At 43.2% G+C, this 17,500-nt stretch overlaps 1 protein-coding gene across 1 annotated transcript in view; it reads right to left on the bottom strand.

Annotated features, from left to right (window-relative positions):
- The window catches only part of LOC138368722 (uncharacterized), a 59,291-nt gene extending 44,869 nt beyond the window's left edge, over positions 1-14,422 (bottom strand). Inside the window, exons 1-2 of the mRNA XM_069331444.1 lie at positions 14,354-14,422; positions 13,942-14,130 (exon numbers count right to left, since the gene is read on the bottom strand). Coding sequence (XP_069187545.1) covers positions 13,942-14,130; positions 14,354-14,422 — 258 coding nt within the window. The remainder of the gene's footprint in view (positions 1-13,941; positions 14,131-14,353) is intronic.
- Positions 14,423-17,500: the final 3,078 nt, after the last annotated feature.

The raw sequence follows: 17,500 nt of genomic DNA, 5'->3' as shown, positions 1-17,500 counted from the left end.
GTAGTATTTTTTCCATGATCGACAAGAGCAGTAGGTGAGGGAGTTCAGATCCGGTACGGAGAAAATATTATCAGTTGTCTAGATTCCTGTGGGTGGGAACGGTATCTGCTGAACCATATAGTGAGGGTATACCTATGAACCCACTTGACAGGTGGATACATGGGTATGCGTTTAATACCAAGTGTTACATTCTTGTAACACCAAGTGTTACTCCCTCATAGCTTGGCCAGGCTTGGCGCCAATACTGGCCACGAGAGTGGCATTCCTGCTTATACAGAGCAAAGCTAATTCTTGCTAGCCAAACTCACAGGACCGTGATATGTAATTTGCTCGAAAAATTTCTCAAAGCAATTTCGGGAACGCGAGGAAATACGAGTGTTATCGTGTAACGAGGCGGCTTCTGTTATCACAGTAACATCATTCTAGGTTCCATTATACATTTATCGGTCGTGTTTATATCCCATGTGATGAGGTGTTGTTATTGGTACTATAAGACTATCATGAGGCTTATGGTGTGACTAGCTACGTACACTGACGATTAATTCTTTGTTGGTCTTGGCGTGAGGGATCTGTGTTGACACATTCCATGTTGCTGTTTGGAAAATTAACATTATTGTTATCAACACACAGAAATAATACACTAACGTGACACATATAAATGAGAACAATAATTTCTCACTATTGTTAATGTTAATGCATTAGAGTCATATAAGTGTTACGAAACTTAGAACTATGATGAAGTAAGCCTCGTTAATGACTGTGTTAAACACCAGTAGTAAAAGCCTGCTGATGGTACAGTTAAGGATTACTAAGGCTTTGCGCACTGGAATACCGCATCAGGTTACAGTCTCATATACTTATATATATATTGAGTTACGAGGGAGCCAATATTTATATAGACTTATCCTTGTTTATTATGCAATATTAATACAGAGTACGGTGTATTTATACCCTCTTGGGCTGAGTCAACATATACAAGCTTAATAAAAGGCCGCCTAAAAACTATCGCTAAACTACAAATTTATATTCTTATTGACTGTGCATAAATAATGTATGTACTGTGCCAACATGTGGGCGCTGGATACTGATAGAGAACAGTGCTAGTGGGTGATCTGCCATACTCATAATTGGCAGTTTGGCAATCAGCTTTCCCTTTGTCCCACCCAGCAGTAATTTGAAGCCTGGTTGTAAACACATTAGCACTAAAATGACACCTATAGAACGAAACCCGATCACCAACCAGATGGCCTGGTCAGAAACCGGGCCGAGGGGATTCACAGAACCATGGCGTGAGTATTGCAAGGCAAGACTTAAACCTCTTCCATCCTGCAGTTTGTTTTAAGACTGCAAGCAGGGGAATGTAACGCTGACCCATATATGATTACGCTTGATAATTCCTCGACGGTTTCTAATGTGATATATTCGACTAAAACGTTATCCAAACTTAGAGCGATTTTAATGCTCTCAAAGTGTAAAGTTATTACAGCCACGAGCTCATCTTCCACTATTTGAGACAAATTTATATCATTATCATAATTCGTTGAGGCAATCTTTGTAAAGACTTGACTCCGCGGTAGATCACTGTCTTTCATCAGAAAACTTCTGCGTTTCTTAATAGTACATAATGATTCAGTGTCGTTGCTCAGGTCACTTGGGCTGGATCAATCCCCGTTCAATCCCCGACCGTCCAAGAGGTTGGGCACTCCTCCGTCGTATCCTAAATTCTTATCCTTATACCCATTCCAAGTGATATATAAACATAACGCTGTCAGAAACTGATGCTGTCAGAAGCTGATGCTGTCAGAAGCTGATGCTGTCAGAAGCTGATGCTGTCAGAAGCTGATGCTGTCAGGATCAACTTTTGATCTTGCCCTGGGTAGGGGCTATATCATTACTTCCCTCCCTTGCAATATTTCTTACGAGGAATAATTATTTGGTTTATCTCTTAAGATTAATGCTGAGATAAAAATATCTCAGCGAATTCCTTGATTTTTACTATTTGCTTAAAAATCGTCATCGTAACTTTTTATGTTTCCCTGCATTACACAAGGATCTAGATTGGTGTATAATAAAAATGGACTTCAATATATGTATAATTGGTAAATAATATTCAAATGTATAACTTGATTTGCTGCTTTTAAAAGTACAGCCGCCTTTATTATAGGACCACACAATGTACATCATAGGACCATACAATGTTATGAGCTTAAAACACCCCCTTAACAAAATTTTATATTTAAAAGTATATCTATACCGAAACAAAATGTAAACTTTTTTCTTAGCTCTGCTCTATATATACATGAGTTGAAGAGGAGTTGAATGAAGAGTTGAAGAACCAGAAGCAATTGACGTCTGCTACATTCCCTTTTCTTCCCTCAGAAACCCATTTGATAAAATTTCAAGAAATATTACATTCAACATTTAATAATTAACACAATTAACATTGAGACTATTTCACTTAACCAATGTTGAGTAATGTTGTAGGAAACCAAAGCGGGAAAAAAATACCGGTAAAGAAATATTTAATGACTTTTTTCCCCTCTGGAAGCACCCAAGACCACTGGCGTTTCTCCAGACAAAGCAGGTGAAAGGCCAGGTGCTAACGAGGTCACCTGGGAGTTGGACACGTCATTATGGGGTTCACCTGACGCCCACAACTGAGACATGAACTTTCCCTCCCTTCCTCTCCCTCCCCCCCCTTCTTCCTCCTCTCACTTTTACTCTCTATTTTTCTATCCGTCATCTTCCTTATATGTTGATCAGTTAACTCATTTGTCCACTGTTTTTTTTATCTATCTGGCTCTGTAGCAATTCAGTATTTAAACGGTGGTACTTTTTGTGGACAGAATGTTACTCATCCGAGAGTTACTCTCTTACTCACCACAGAATATTATTATTGATACATTTAGGTACATCCGCATTTGTACTAGACTTTTTTTTATTAATACATGAGGTACATCTGCATTAGTGCAGCTACCCTAGACTATATGAAGTGGAGTACAGTGTGTAAAAAAGCTAACTAGGTGATGCTAAAAAATCCCCATCACACAGGATCTGTGAGGCTTGGACGGGACGAGTAAGTCTACGGGAAAACCCACCCACAGTTCACTTACTCCGCCGCTCTGCCTGAGAGAAGAGGTAAGCTGATTCTAATTTCGAGGTATTCCGGCTGTTTTTCTATACATTAGGGACTACGTTTTTAAAGGTGTAGACATTTCGTGTTGGTAACTTCGCTAGAAAGTTGTGATGTCATAACTTAGGACTGGTGATTAAATAACGCAGGATGAGTTTAGATTCAAGAGAGACTTGTGTAAACACTTATTTTCTCTCCCTCGCCCTTCACTCGCTCCTTCCTTGCCCATCCTTGCCTCTTCCTCTCCTCTCTCTCGCCACTCCTTCACCCCTCCCTCACACTTCCCTCACCCCTCCCCCGCCCCTCCTTCGCTTCCCTCTACATCCTCTGATTCATCTAGCTGTCAATACCACACGGGCCATCTGCTCAACGCAGACTGCTCTTCATATATTCGTCTTCGTTCCACCCCCTACACTCCTCACACCCTCACCGTCCATATGCCTCACCCCTCACATACTCATCGGACGAAGGAGTGGGGAATGATGGGGAGGACGAGGGGACGGGAGTGGGAGATGGTGGGGAGGACTTCACACTTACACAACGGAATATACCAATCCTCTAAAAAATCCCACTTATTACTAAGATTAAAGCACCGAAATATTGACATTTTCTCTGCATGGTCTTCGGTAAGTCAACTATACCACTTGGGTTCATACTTTTGTTATTTTTTTTTTTGCGGAGTGGTAAATGGAGAGAAGGTAATGACTAACTCTAATTTCCTTTGATATTGCAAATACAATTACTGAGAAAATTTCGACAAATATCGTGATGATTGTATCATGACCCTGTTGGCATAAGTCTTTGCAGATAATGGTGATTAATAATCCACTTCTCACAATAGACGAGTAAGTGACGACGACGTTTCGCACCATCCAGAACCCTAATCAAATGAATGAGATGACGTTTCGGTCCGTCGTGAATCCTGATCACCTTCATTTCATATGTGTGAGTTGGGCTGTTTTCTCTAGTCATGGTCTTGCGACCTGTTCTCTGCATGACAGTGATACACGGACAAACAGAACCCAAGTGTCTCCCAATCATGTAGTCACCGTTCCACAGCTGAACTTTAGAATACAATAGCTTCATGACATCTTTACGCGCTTAACAGTCAGGTCAGGAGAGACAGGCACAATAGGTCTGTGACAGGTCATAGTATAGCTAAGCTGGACATCCTTAAACAGCTAGTTGGAGACCCTCAATTGGGTCTTTTCATTTTATAAGCTGAAAGAGTAGGCTTTCGGGAAGACTTAGAGCACACTCTGGTGGGGGCTGGCAGCATGGTGGGCGTTGGCAGCATAGTGGGGGCTTGCAGCATGGTGGGGGCTGGCAGCATGGTGGGGGCTGGCAGCATGGTGGGGGCTGGCAGCATGGTAGGGGCTGGCAGCATGATGGGGGCTGGCAGCATGGTGGGGGCTGGCAGCATGGTGGGGGCTGGCAGCATGGTTTGGGGGGGGGGGGGAGCAGCACAGTGGGGGCTGGCAGCATGGTGGGGGGGGGGCAGCACAGTGGGGGCTGGCAGCATGGGTGGAGACTTGCAGCATAGTGGGGGCTTGCAGCATGGTGAGGGGAGCAGCACAGTGGGGGCTGGCAGCATGGTGGCCAGCTCTCTCTATCGCCTCGTAAGTTTCAGTGAAATTTTCAGAGGCAGACAGGCAATTTAAGCCCAATATTTCCCGTATATTTTCCCTGCCTGCAGTATGGACCCGTGTTCACAATATTTCCTCTAAAACCATGTGCTATTTTTATCTGATATATATATATATATATATATATATATATATATATATATATATATATATATATATATATATATATATATATATAAATATATATATATATATATATATATATATATATATATATATATATATATATATATATATATATATATATATATATATATATATATATATATATATATATATATATAGAGGGACGCGGTTCTCAGTGTGTGTGTGTCCGTCCTTGGAAAAGAATGAAGGGACACCAGCTATAAGATTCACTCCGGGGAAACTCTTGTTTTCTTTCAATTTGTGATCGCTTGCCTGTCCCTGCTGGAGACTCTTAGCTATCACAGACTAATGCTTAAGAAAGAAACATTTTCTCTTATTCGCTCGCATTTATCTTCACATATATTTTGTGTTTACCTCGCTTGAATATTTTGGTAATGACGTTATAACCCAGGCAACCTGTTTAATGACGGCTTTTGCTTGCCTGCCTGTCTACTGCGATGCCCTTGTGTCTTTGTTTCTTTCTGTCTACCTTCGTATCTGTCTACCTTCGTATCTGTCTACCCTCTGACCTGTCTTTCTACGTTCCTGTCATAATGCAGGACGGATTGTACACACACACACACACACACACACACACACACACACACATCCTAATGACATTTTCTTTGATCACCTGCTTGATTGTTAATTGGTTCATTTTCTGGATTGTAAACATACTTGGCCGCCATTCCTACTTTCCTTTATATTGTTTTCTTGTTTGCTTACCTGTCTGTCTCTGAGAATCACACCATCTTTCGTCCCTTTTTGACCTCCATACTACCTCGCCGCAAGTCCTCAAAACCGCACCACCTCTTCTATAAAGTCCTGAGAACCGTATCAAGTCCTCTTCCATCACCCTGCAATCAACAGTCCAAAGAGAGCTGACACGCATTATCAATCCCCTAAACCAAACCTAGGTTGACAATATAAACAGATTAGAGCTACTCTTCTGTATATCTCTCTCTCTCATATGTAATTGGAAATACTTAAGCCATGTCATTAGGACTCTGGAGGTCTGGGCGTGTACCTGACCTCCAGAGTCCTAATGAATTAGTTGATACACCTGCAACTGCCTATGTGCACTGGGTCATCGATTATGGGTTTGTGGAGCGCGGCTAGCGAGGGCCTCTGAGCTATTTCATTCAGCTATTGACTGAATTTTTACGACCTGCTTTAAATGCTATTTGTTTTATATTAACCCTGTGATGGCTTGAGACACACAGCATAAGGTTACTGTTAACAATCACCTCCCTCCTCCAAGCCTGCTTGGTGAATCTGAGATTATTGTGGATTAAAACACTGTAGCCAATCTTGTATGTTTTACCGACCAAGCTTGTCTGACAAACACCCAGCCAGTCCCCGAGAACACCCAGCTGGTCTCCAAAATACATCAGCCAGTCTCCAAAGCTTTGAACAAATCCTCGTTAACCCGGCGGCTGCTCCTCGTCATAAAATGAAAAACGCGCTCGTCGGCGACCTTCAGAGGCTCCAGTCGCCCTCAAGGGCGCATTTGTAAATTCTTCCGCACTGCGTAAAAAGGCGATATTTTATCAAATACGCTTTAATGTTGTAATATATTAGAGTTTTGTGTATAATTAGGACTAGAATAGGTTCAGATAGTCTTTTTTTGAACTGTTGGCAGGTAATTAAATTTGAGCCTGTTTACAGGTTATATCCGTCCATGGTGCGGCAGACTACAGTGAAACATTTGTTAATTGTTCCGTAGTGTTAAGAAAAAGAAATATAATATACATTAATAATGTATATTATCATTGTGTATAGCTAGGCTTTGGATCGGTTTAGGTTAAGAGTATATGTTCTGCGGGCGATTGTATTTTCAGTACGTGCGTGAATCCCTTTCGTTGTGCGATTCGGACACACGAAAAAGAGCAAAGCATTACTAAAAAAAAAAATAACGAACATGTGTAAAGTGTTTTAAGTTTATTAACAGGGGGGTTAAACGGCTGCATAAACGAGCATTTGGTCATTGTTTATTACGACGGGCTGTTATGTGTAAACTGTGTTTCATTAATATATATGGATGGAGGGGGTTTAGGGGTGGGGGGTTGGGGGGGAAGGGCTGGTGAATGTAATCACTCCTGGAGAACCTTTTGTGAATAACACGTGGGTTGGTGTCGTCGCCCCAGACGACTCTTCCTGCTTCGTGGGTTAGTGTCGTCGCTTCAGACGACTCTTCCTGCCTCGTGGGTTAGTGTCGTCGCTTCAGACGACTCTTCCTGCCTCGTGGGTTAGTGTCGTCGCCCCAGACGACTCTTCCTGCTTCGTGGGTTAGTGTCGTCGCTCCAGACGACTCTTCCTGCCTCGTGGGTTAGTGTCGTCGCTTCAGACGACTCTTCCTGCCTCGTGGGTTAGTGTCGTCGCTCCAGACGACTCTTCCTGCTTCGTGGGTTAGTGTCGTCGCTCCAGACGACTCTTCCTGCCTCGTGGGTTAGTGTCGTCGCTTCAGACGACTCTTCCTGCCTCGTGGGTTAGTGTCGTCGCTTCAGACGACTCTTCCTGCCTCGTGGGTTAGTGTCGTCGCTTCAGACGACTCTTCCTGCCTCGTGGGTTAGTGTCGTCGCTCCAGACGACTCTTCCTGCCTCGTGGGTTAGTGTCGTCGCTCCAGACGACTCTTCCTGCCTCGCTCCACCTTCACCACTGCCAACCGATCATCGACCCGGGTCTTACCTTGGAAGTTGGTCGAGGTCTTAGTGACGAGGCCTCAGGCATGGTGACGTGGGGCTGGGGCGTGGGGCCATCGTCTCTCGATCGTCGTCAGCGTCTCTGTCATGGTGTCTCATCGTCGTCAGACGACATATATACAGAACGTTCACACAAAATTTACCACGAACCATGACTTGTGGACCACGAACCAGGACGAGTGGACCACGAACCAGGACGAGTGGACCACGAACCAGGACGAGTGGACCACGAACCAGGACGAGCGGTCCACGGACCAGGTCGAGCGGTCCACCGAGCCCAAGCAATAGTCCGGACAGATGAAAAATGTGTCAGTTTAAGGTGCGGTGGCCGGGTGTTTGATACTCACCTGTGGGAGAGTAAAGGTGAGACTCCCCTTCCCCCTCAATCTTTTGTTTTGACGCAGGGAAAGAGGGGTCAGCTCTGGCAGAATCCCCCACCACTCTCTCCCCCCCTCATCCCTCTCCGCTACTTTCCTCTATGTCTTCTCCCCCCTCGTTCTTACGTTCTTGATCTATCCTGTCACTTTCTTCCCCCCCTCTCCACTATCCACCCCTCTTCCACTATCCACCCCCCCCTTAAACTTTCCTTTCAACTACGGTATGATCACTGGAGCTAGAAACACACACACATTCACACATTATATATATATATATATATATATATATATATATATATATATATATATATATATATATATATATATATATATATAATTGAAAACTCACACCCCAGAAGTGACTCGAACCCATACTGCCAGAAGCAATGCATCTGATGTACAAGATCCCTTAACCACTCGACCAACACGACCGAACAAAACAACCGTTCAGACCAACACGACCGTTCAGGCTTGTTCGCATATATATATATATATATATATATATATATATATATATATATATATATATATATATATATATATATATATATATATATATATATATAATGTATATGCATTGCGCAATTTATCATAATAATTGCTGTGGGGTACATTCGGAACATGTGTGGATCAGGGTTGGCATCACTGAAAAGAGTGCCACATAACATAGTGTCAAAGCGACCCCCACAACGAATCTTGCTGTAGCATTCTGGATCTACTAATATATTGCTCCTTCCATATGGTAAGGCGTTATGCACCGATCACCAAGCAAATATAATCCATTCATCATACTCTTTATAAAGTGTGATTATGTATTTTGACGTCAGTTTTTCCCCTCAATAGACTTAATAAATTGTACGTTAATGGCTATAGTAGTAGGCATTCTGCAGTCACGTGAGACTATGGAGTTGCGTCCGGGTTGTCGAGGTTGGAGTGTCCACTCCAGGGCAGGTCGATATGGAGGAGAAGCTGTTACCCATGCAGCAGGTCACCCCCCCCTCTCCACAGTGCTGAAATTGTTCAATAGATTGGATGATCATCGTAAACATGGAACCTTGGTTTGTGTTAAGTAGTTTTATTATGTTGTTAGTGGTACTGTGATGAACAACTACGAGTGGATGTTAATACTGCATGTTCTGAGAGAGAGGGAGGGAGAGAGAGAGAGAGAGAGAGAGAGAGAGAGAGAGAGAGAGAGAGAGAGAGAGAGAGAGAGAGAGAGTGGAGAAGATGTTCAGAGGAGAAAGAGAGGCCATAAATTTGTTTGTAATCCTGTGTGTCCAAGGCTAATTAGGCCAAATTGTCTTACGAACCGAATTAAGTAGATAATTAGAGGTAAGAGGAGAGAGGTAAGGGAGGGAAGGGTAAGGTGTTAATGGTAGGGAGGGAGAGGCAAGGTCTTAATGGGAGGGAGGGAGGGAGAGGTAAGGTGTTCATGGTAGGGAGGGAGAGGCAAGGTATTCATGGTAGGGAGGGAGAGGCAAGGTGTTAATGGGAGGGAGGGAGGGAGAGGCAAGGTATTCATGGTAGGGAGGGAGAGGCAAGATATTCATGGTAGGGAGGGAGAGGCAAGGTATTCATGGTAGGGAGGGAGAGGCAAGATATTCATGGGAGGGAGGGAGAGGCAAGGTATTCATGGTAGGGAGGGAGAGGCAAGGTATTCATGGTAGGGAGGGAGAGGCAAGGTATTCATGGTAGGGAGGGAGAGGCAAGGTATTCATTGTAGGGAGGGAGAGGCAAGGTATTCATGGTAGGGAGGGAGAGGCAAGGTATTCATGGTAGGGAGGGAGAGGCAAGGTATTCATGGTAGGGAGGGAGAGGCAAGGTATTCATGGTAGGGAGGGAGAGGCAAGGTATTCATGGTAGGGAGGGAGAGGCAAGGTGTTAATGGGAGGGAGGGAGGGAGAGGCAAGGTATTCATGGTAGGGAGGGAGAGGCAAGGTATTCATGGTAGGGAGGGAGAGGCAAGGTGTTCATGGTAGGGAGGGAGAGGCAAGGTATTCATGGTAGGGAGGGAGAGGTAAGGCGGATTGCATTTTCCTGGACTGTCGGAAAGCCTTTGACACAGTACCCTATAAGAGGCTGATGCATGCGTTGGAAAGACAGGCAGAAATAACAGGTAAGGTGCTCCAGTGGATAAGGGAGAACCTAAGTAATAGGAAGCAGAGAGTTACAGTGAGGGGTGAGACCTCAGATTGGCGTGAAGTCACCAGTGGAGTCCCACAGGGCTCTGTACTCGGTCCTTTCCTGTTTCTGATATTCATAAATGATCTCCCAGAGGGTATAGACTCATTCCTCTCAATGTTTGCTGACGACGCCAAAATTATGAAAAGGATTAAGACAGAGGAGGACTGCTTGAGGTTTCAAGAAGACCTGGACAAACCGAAGGAATGGTCCAACAACTGGTTGTTAGAGTTTAACCCGAGCAAATGTAATGTAATGAAGATAGGTGCATGGAGCAGGAGGCCAGATACAAGGTATCATCTAGGAGATGAAATTCTTCAATAGTCAGAGAGAGAGAAAGACCTGGAGGTTGATATCACGCCAGACCTGTCCCCCTGAAGCCCATATCATGAGGATAACATCAGCGGCATATGGCAGGTTGGCTAACATAAGAACGGCCTTTAGAAACTTGTGTAAGGAATCTTTCAGAACTTTGTATACAACATATGTCAGACCAATCCTGGATTATGCAGCTCCAGCATGGAGTCCATATCTAGTCAAGCATAAGACTAAACTGGAAAAGGTTCAAAGGTTTACCACCAGACTAGTACCCGAACTGAGGGGCATGAACTATGAGGAGAGACTACGGGAATTAAACCTCACGTCGTTAGAAGACAGAAGTGTTCGGCGGGGACATGATCACCACATACAAAATTCTCAAGGGAATTGGTAGTGTAGATAAAGATAGATTATTTAACACGAGGAGCACACACACTACGGGACATAGATGGAAATTGAGTGGCCAAATGAGCCATAGAGACATTAAAAAGAATGGTTTTATTCTCAGAATAGTAGACAAATGGAATGCATTAGGAAGTGATGTGGTGGAGGCTGATTCCATACACAGTTTCAGGTGTAGACATGACTGAGCCCAGTAGGCTCAGGAACCTGTACACCAGTTAATTGGCAGTTGAGAGGCAGGACCAAAGAGCCGAACCTCAAACCCCGCAAGCACAATTAGGTGAGTACAACTAGGAGAGTATACACACCCACCACAACACTCACACACACCCACACACACACACACACACACACAACACACACACACACACCACAACACACACACACACCACAACACACACACACACACCACAACACACACACACACACACCACAACACACACACACACACACCACAACACACACACACCACAACACACACACACACACCACAACACACACACCACAACACACACACACACACCACAACACACACACACACACCACAACACACACACACACACCACAACACACACACACACACCACAACACACACACACCACAACACACACACACCACAACACACACACACACACACCACAACACACACACACACACACACACCACAACACACAACACACACACCACAACACACACACACCACAACACACACACACCACAACACACAACACACACACACCACAACACACACACACCACAACACACAACACACACACCACAACACACACACACCACAACACACAACACACACACCACAACACACACACACCACAACACACACAACACACACACCACAACACACACACACACACACCACAACACAACCCGCGACAGCAACATTCACTGCACTGAAACTCGCTTAACCTCTTCCCACGTGAGAATTTCGTCATAAAGCAAGTTTTACTCCGAGGCCTGGCAGCGCTAAACTGCCCCACAGTGAGGCCCCTCATCCACTAAACCGGTTTATGGGGGGCCCGGTCACCATACCCCCCCCCCCTCCTTCTCCAACAAAAAAAAAACTGGGAATAAACCTGGGAAAAAAACCCGGCTTGGCAACTCTCAGCGGTGCTTCGTCAATTACTTTTTTTTTTTTTACCTCAACTAAACATAATTTATTTCCTTTTATTTCAAGAATTTTATTTTGACCGAGTCGTTAAATTTACGGATTCTGAAGAAAAAAAACATCATTCATATATTCGGATTTTTTTTTGGTTGAACTATCGTTTACTATCTATAGATAGTAAAAGATAAGTTGGTGATTGGATATATTAATATTTGCGTATGATTATGAGAATGATTAAGACAAAAATGATAGCATGAAAACAAGTAGCTGCTAGACTTTAACTCAAGCAAGTGCAAAGTAATGGACCTGTATGTTGGAAACAGGACACCTGACACAAAGTATAGAATGGAAGATGAAATCTTAAACAAAAGACATGTTAAAAGACTTTAATATGACGCTGAACCAACTCGGATATTCATGAAGAGGTGTACTTGGTGTAAGTACACTCAGAGTACTTACACTCAGAGTACGTACACTCAGAGTACGTACACTCAGAGTACGTACACTCAGAGTACGTACACTCAGAGTACGTACACTCAGAGTACGTCAGACAAACGTACATTTGCTGGTTGATCAATAAAGACCTGTGTGGCCATGATTCCCCAGAGACTAATATGCCTGAAGCCCAACACGACCCCAAGCCCGAAGCTGATATGGTCAGTTGTTGTTTTAGATTCAGCTACTTAGAACAAAAGTTCCAAAGTAGCACGGCCTATGGTGAGCCCGCAGTGGACTTCCCTGGCACAGGAGCAGCGGGGCTGTAACTCGATATGGTCAGTCATTCAGAGCTCAATATACCCCATGTCAGACCAACCATGCAAAATTCACCATTCTTGTCTCCTGACTATTTCCGGGACTAAGAGGTCTGAGTTATGAGGCAAGATTGAATGTATTAAATCTCCGCACCCAGAAGATAGAAAACTTATGGGAGAGATGATTACCACATATACAATTTTCATGGGAATCGATAGGGCTGACAAGGGCAGCTTACATACCACAGGATGAACACAAATAAGAAGATGCAGGTTGAAACTGAGAACACAAATGAGAAACAGAGACACCAGAAAGACTTTTGTTTAAGTGGGAGTAGTGAACAAAAGCAATGAAGTGAGTTAATTGAAGCAAATGAATTATTCAGATTCAAAGCAGATATGAAAGCATAAAGGGCTTCATGACTTTATGACTGAAGAACGAAACCCAGGTTTCGTTTTTACCTGTTGATTGACGGTTGAGAGGCGGGACCAAAGAGCCAGAGCTCAACCCCCTCAAGCACAACTAGGTGAGTTGTGCACACACACGTCATATTAAACAGTTATATTAATGGAGTTGCTCCACGTTATATTGAAGGACTGAAGGAAATTACGAACAAGAAGTTAAGAGAATATTGGATTGTCCAACATATTGGTCCTCAGCCTTGAAGCAATCTGGAATCGACAGGAAAATTAGGTCGTGTGTGTGTGTGTGTGTGTGTGTGTGTGTGTGTGTGTGTGTGTGTGTGTGTGTGTGTGTGTGTGAGAAAGAGAGAGAGAGAGAGAGAGAGAGAGAGAGAGAGAGAGAGAGAGAGAGAGATGAGAGAGAGAGAGAGAGAGAGAGAGAGAGAGAGAGAGAGAGAGAGGAAATAGGGAGGAGAGGGAGGGGAAGCATAAAAAACCCTGGCAAAACAGGTGAGTAAGGGGGAGAAGGTTGACAAAACAAGTGGGTGAGGGGAAGAAGAGAGGTAAAGAGCGCAGCAAAATACGTGGACGAGGGGGTTCAAGAGGGGAGAGAGACAAGAGGCTCACTTGGGCTTCCTCCACCAGGCTGGTCAGGCCTTCACCGCACACACCTGTCAGCCTCCACACCTGTCCTCATCCACACCTGCGCCGCAGACACCTGCCAGGCAATCCAGATCCAACGGAACATCTGAGCCAACACCTGTCTCGAGACACTCACGACAATACATGAACCCAGAGAAACCATTCGTGCCTCCAGAGGGCAGCAGAGGATGATTTGCGTGGATGATTTGACGGAGATGAATGATTGATGTGGATGAGGTACAGGAGACGGAGTACTGCCGGTACGGGTGTATGGTGGTACTTGCTCAGCCTGTGATGGCCTGTTCCAGTTTAGGAGGCTGGAGACCTCACAATATATGCATTATATAAAATTAAAAATTCAAGCTTCAGATTCTGCTGCTCCTCCACCTGCTCCTTGAAGTTCTCTTCCTCCTCCTTGAAATTTTATTCCTCCAAATTTTCTTCCTCCAAATTTTCTTCCTTCTCCTTAGCAAGGGATGACCACGATGGCGCCTCACAGTCGACCAAACTCTCCCCTTCTATGGTTCACCCCCCAATTCTCCTCTTACCTTTCCTTCTTTTATCTTCTCCCACTCTTCAGTTCTTTCCTCAACTTCTACCTCCTCCTCCTCCCCCATGCCTCCTTCTACCCATTGTCTCCTCCCCCTCCCCCAGCTCCACTTTACGATCCTCAGGGTCGTACTGGTGACATTTATTGGTATCTTCTTTCCAAGGTATGCGAGAGAGAGAGAGAGAGAGAGAGAGATGAGAGAGAGAGAGAGAGAGAGAGAGAGAGAGAGAGAGAGAGAGAGAGAGAGAGAGAGAGAGAGAGAGTGAGAGAGAGAGAGAGAGTGAAGTTTGATACAAATACAAACAAATGCCCCATGAATCACAAACACAGACACCATGAGTCACACAAACACACACACACACCATGTCACAAACACACACAATGAGTTACCCAAAAAACACACAATAACTCACAAACACTCTGTAACTCACATACTCTGACTCACACACTCTAACTCACACACACACACACTCTGACTCACACACACACTCTGACTCACACACACACACACTCTGACTCACACACACACACACTCTGACTCACACACACACTCTGACTCACACACACACTCTGACTCACAAACAAGCACCCACTCACAAAACGCTGACCTCAAACCATAAATCCAAACCAACTCTCCACCAGTTAAGTGTTTTTTTTTGTTTGCATCCTTCATTCCCGGATCCAATTTTCCTGCGAATTATGACTTCTGTCAGTTCAATAACATTCATCAAGAGACAGATGCCGGGCTGACAGATAGACAGAGTTCCGTAACAAACAGATTGGGTTTCAAAATAGACAATAAAAGTTCCAAATTTCTGGTCAAATATAAAGGGGGGGGGAAGGGGGGGGGAAGGGGAAGGGAGGGGGGGAAGGGGGGGAAAGGGGGGGATACCTCAACCACGGCCCTTATTACGTTTTTTACCAGAATCAACCAATCCACCGTAAAATGTACGTATTGGTAAATAATAATAAAATTATAATGCATGGTAATTTGGTGATGCGTCGTTTATGGTACATATATCGGCCTTGATAGGTTAGGTGGGTTGTTTGGGTTAGCACGTTTCTGGTTAGGTTAGGTTAGGTAAAACTGTTTCGTTTTTTTTAACGAAGTTGCGACGCAAATCGAGAGTGCGGGGTGGGAGTAAAATATATATATATATATATATATATATATATATATATATATATATATATATATATATATATATATAACATATAATTAACGCTAAAACGTGTATAATCAACACAAAGACAGGTATAATCAACATTGGATAATATGGATAATACAATGGATAATATCAACACTGAATGGATAATATTCCATTCCAGTTCTTTATATATTCTCATTCCATTCCAAGATGGCTACAGTGACTGTATGCCTCCACTGGCAATCTGTATCCAACGTTCCTACCATAATTACCAAGTATTTCGGGGGGGGGGAAAATTTACTCTGTTCGTGCAAAGGAATCATCCATCAGGGGGTCGCGTGTCACAGTTTTTGTTTGGTGCTTATTCATGAGTGTGGAGGTTGTTGAGCAGGGTTTTTGGGGGTGGTGGAAGGGATTTATTTGTGGAATTTTGTAGAATAGATCAGTCACGTATTCGGTGTGTTGGAAACTCTGTATTCGTGGAGGGGATGGGTTAGGGGTACATTATGGGTTTTTGTCATTAAATATCGTATTAAATTGATGCTGTTATCAAAGTAACTAGAGAACACTTCTCTTATCCTAGAGAACACTTGTCTCTATGCGTGTTCTCACCCTCTGACACTCGGCACCATAGTACTGAGATCTATTAAGTACACTATGAATACTCAAGGATATATATCCCTCTTATCCTCTTTCACCGTTGCTTTCAGATCTGCACATGTTAATGTTTTGTTGATAAATGTTCACACGTACGTTGAGTAACACAAAGTCGAGAGGAACTTTAGTGTAGATGACGATTCGAATTTAAGAGACTGAACTTAAGCTTCACTTAAGAGACTGAACTTAAGATTCAATAGAGTTTACTCTCAACTATGTCTCTGCATCGTTGACAGCACTTTATGCTCTGTTTAGCCAAGTTAAAAGCTAAAATAAGATATAAGTTTATACCCAAGTTTAGATATATTAATAATGCTTGGAGAATTAGGCTATCCAATGTAAACTTAGGAAAAACTTTTAAGGAAGAACTTTTAATCTAATTTACATTAGAGATCAAAGAGGAAAGTTTTTCCAGTTCTCTGACGTATCAATTAACATCAAAGATTATAATAATAATAATAATAATAATAATAATAATAATAATAATAACACTGGGAAATCACATTAGAATGTTATCATGCGAAAATCATTGGGGTTTTCCCGGGGAGGGGGGGGGGGGGGAAGTTTAAGACGGCCATCTGGAACGCAGGTTCGAGTCCTTGGAGTGCTCCGTCGGTTTTCGAATAATAATAAAAATAATAATTATGACATTGACGAATGTGTTGCACTTTTGTAGTGTTTGAATGAAAGTGAAGAAAAATCCAAGTACAGGTGTGTGTATAATATTAAACCAAAATTTTCCGAGGAATCCAACCTGCTTTATCAAGTGCTGTCGTAACCATCTTCTCTGTGTGCAATATACCTGGCTGCTATATACCTGACTCTGCAATATACCTGACACTCTCCGCCTTGGGGGATGGAAAGTACAATGGCCTTCTTGCCTTATGATAACTGCTTGTGAAGATGCATTACATATTCACGATGGTGCTCATGCAATTTGCATTTTCAATTTACACTGTGTTATCCAGTCCTCTATCCATACATAAATATGCTCCCAAAAATATCACAAACATGTGATTTAGGTATTCAAAAAGAACCACTTGGAAAGAAAACATAGGGTTTAAAATTGTATATACATGTATGTGTTTTTGTATGTGTATACACAAACACATACATGGATGCCTATTACTACTATGTATATGAATATGTGTACATATGTACGAGTGTGTACATGTATGTAAATGTACGTGTATGCGTTTGTATATTTGTTCATTCACCAAATTCTGTTTGCGGAAGTTGAGCTTCAGCTCTTTGGTTCCGCCTTCCAACCACCAATCAACTGGTGTTGATTAGTGATTGACACTTCAACTATTGGGCTCTTATCATTTATACACTTGAAA

The sequence above is a fragment of the Procambarus clarkii genome, chromosome 26 (genome assembly GCF_040958095.1).
Source record: "Procambarus clarkii isolate CNS0578487 chromosome 26, FALCON_Pclarkii_2.0, whole genome shotgun sequence".
Taxonomy (NCBI): Eukaryota; Metazoa; Arthropoda; class Malacostraca; order Decapoda; family Cambaridae; genus Procambarus; species Procambarus clarkii.
The sequence above is the reverse complement of the archived record's forward strand: the minus strand, read 5'-3'. Positions and strand labels throughout refer to the sequence as shown.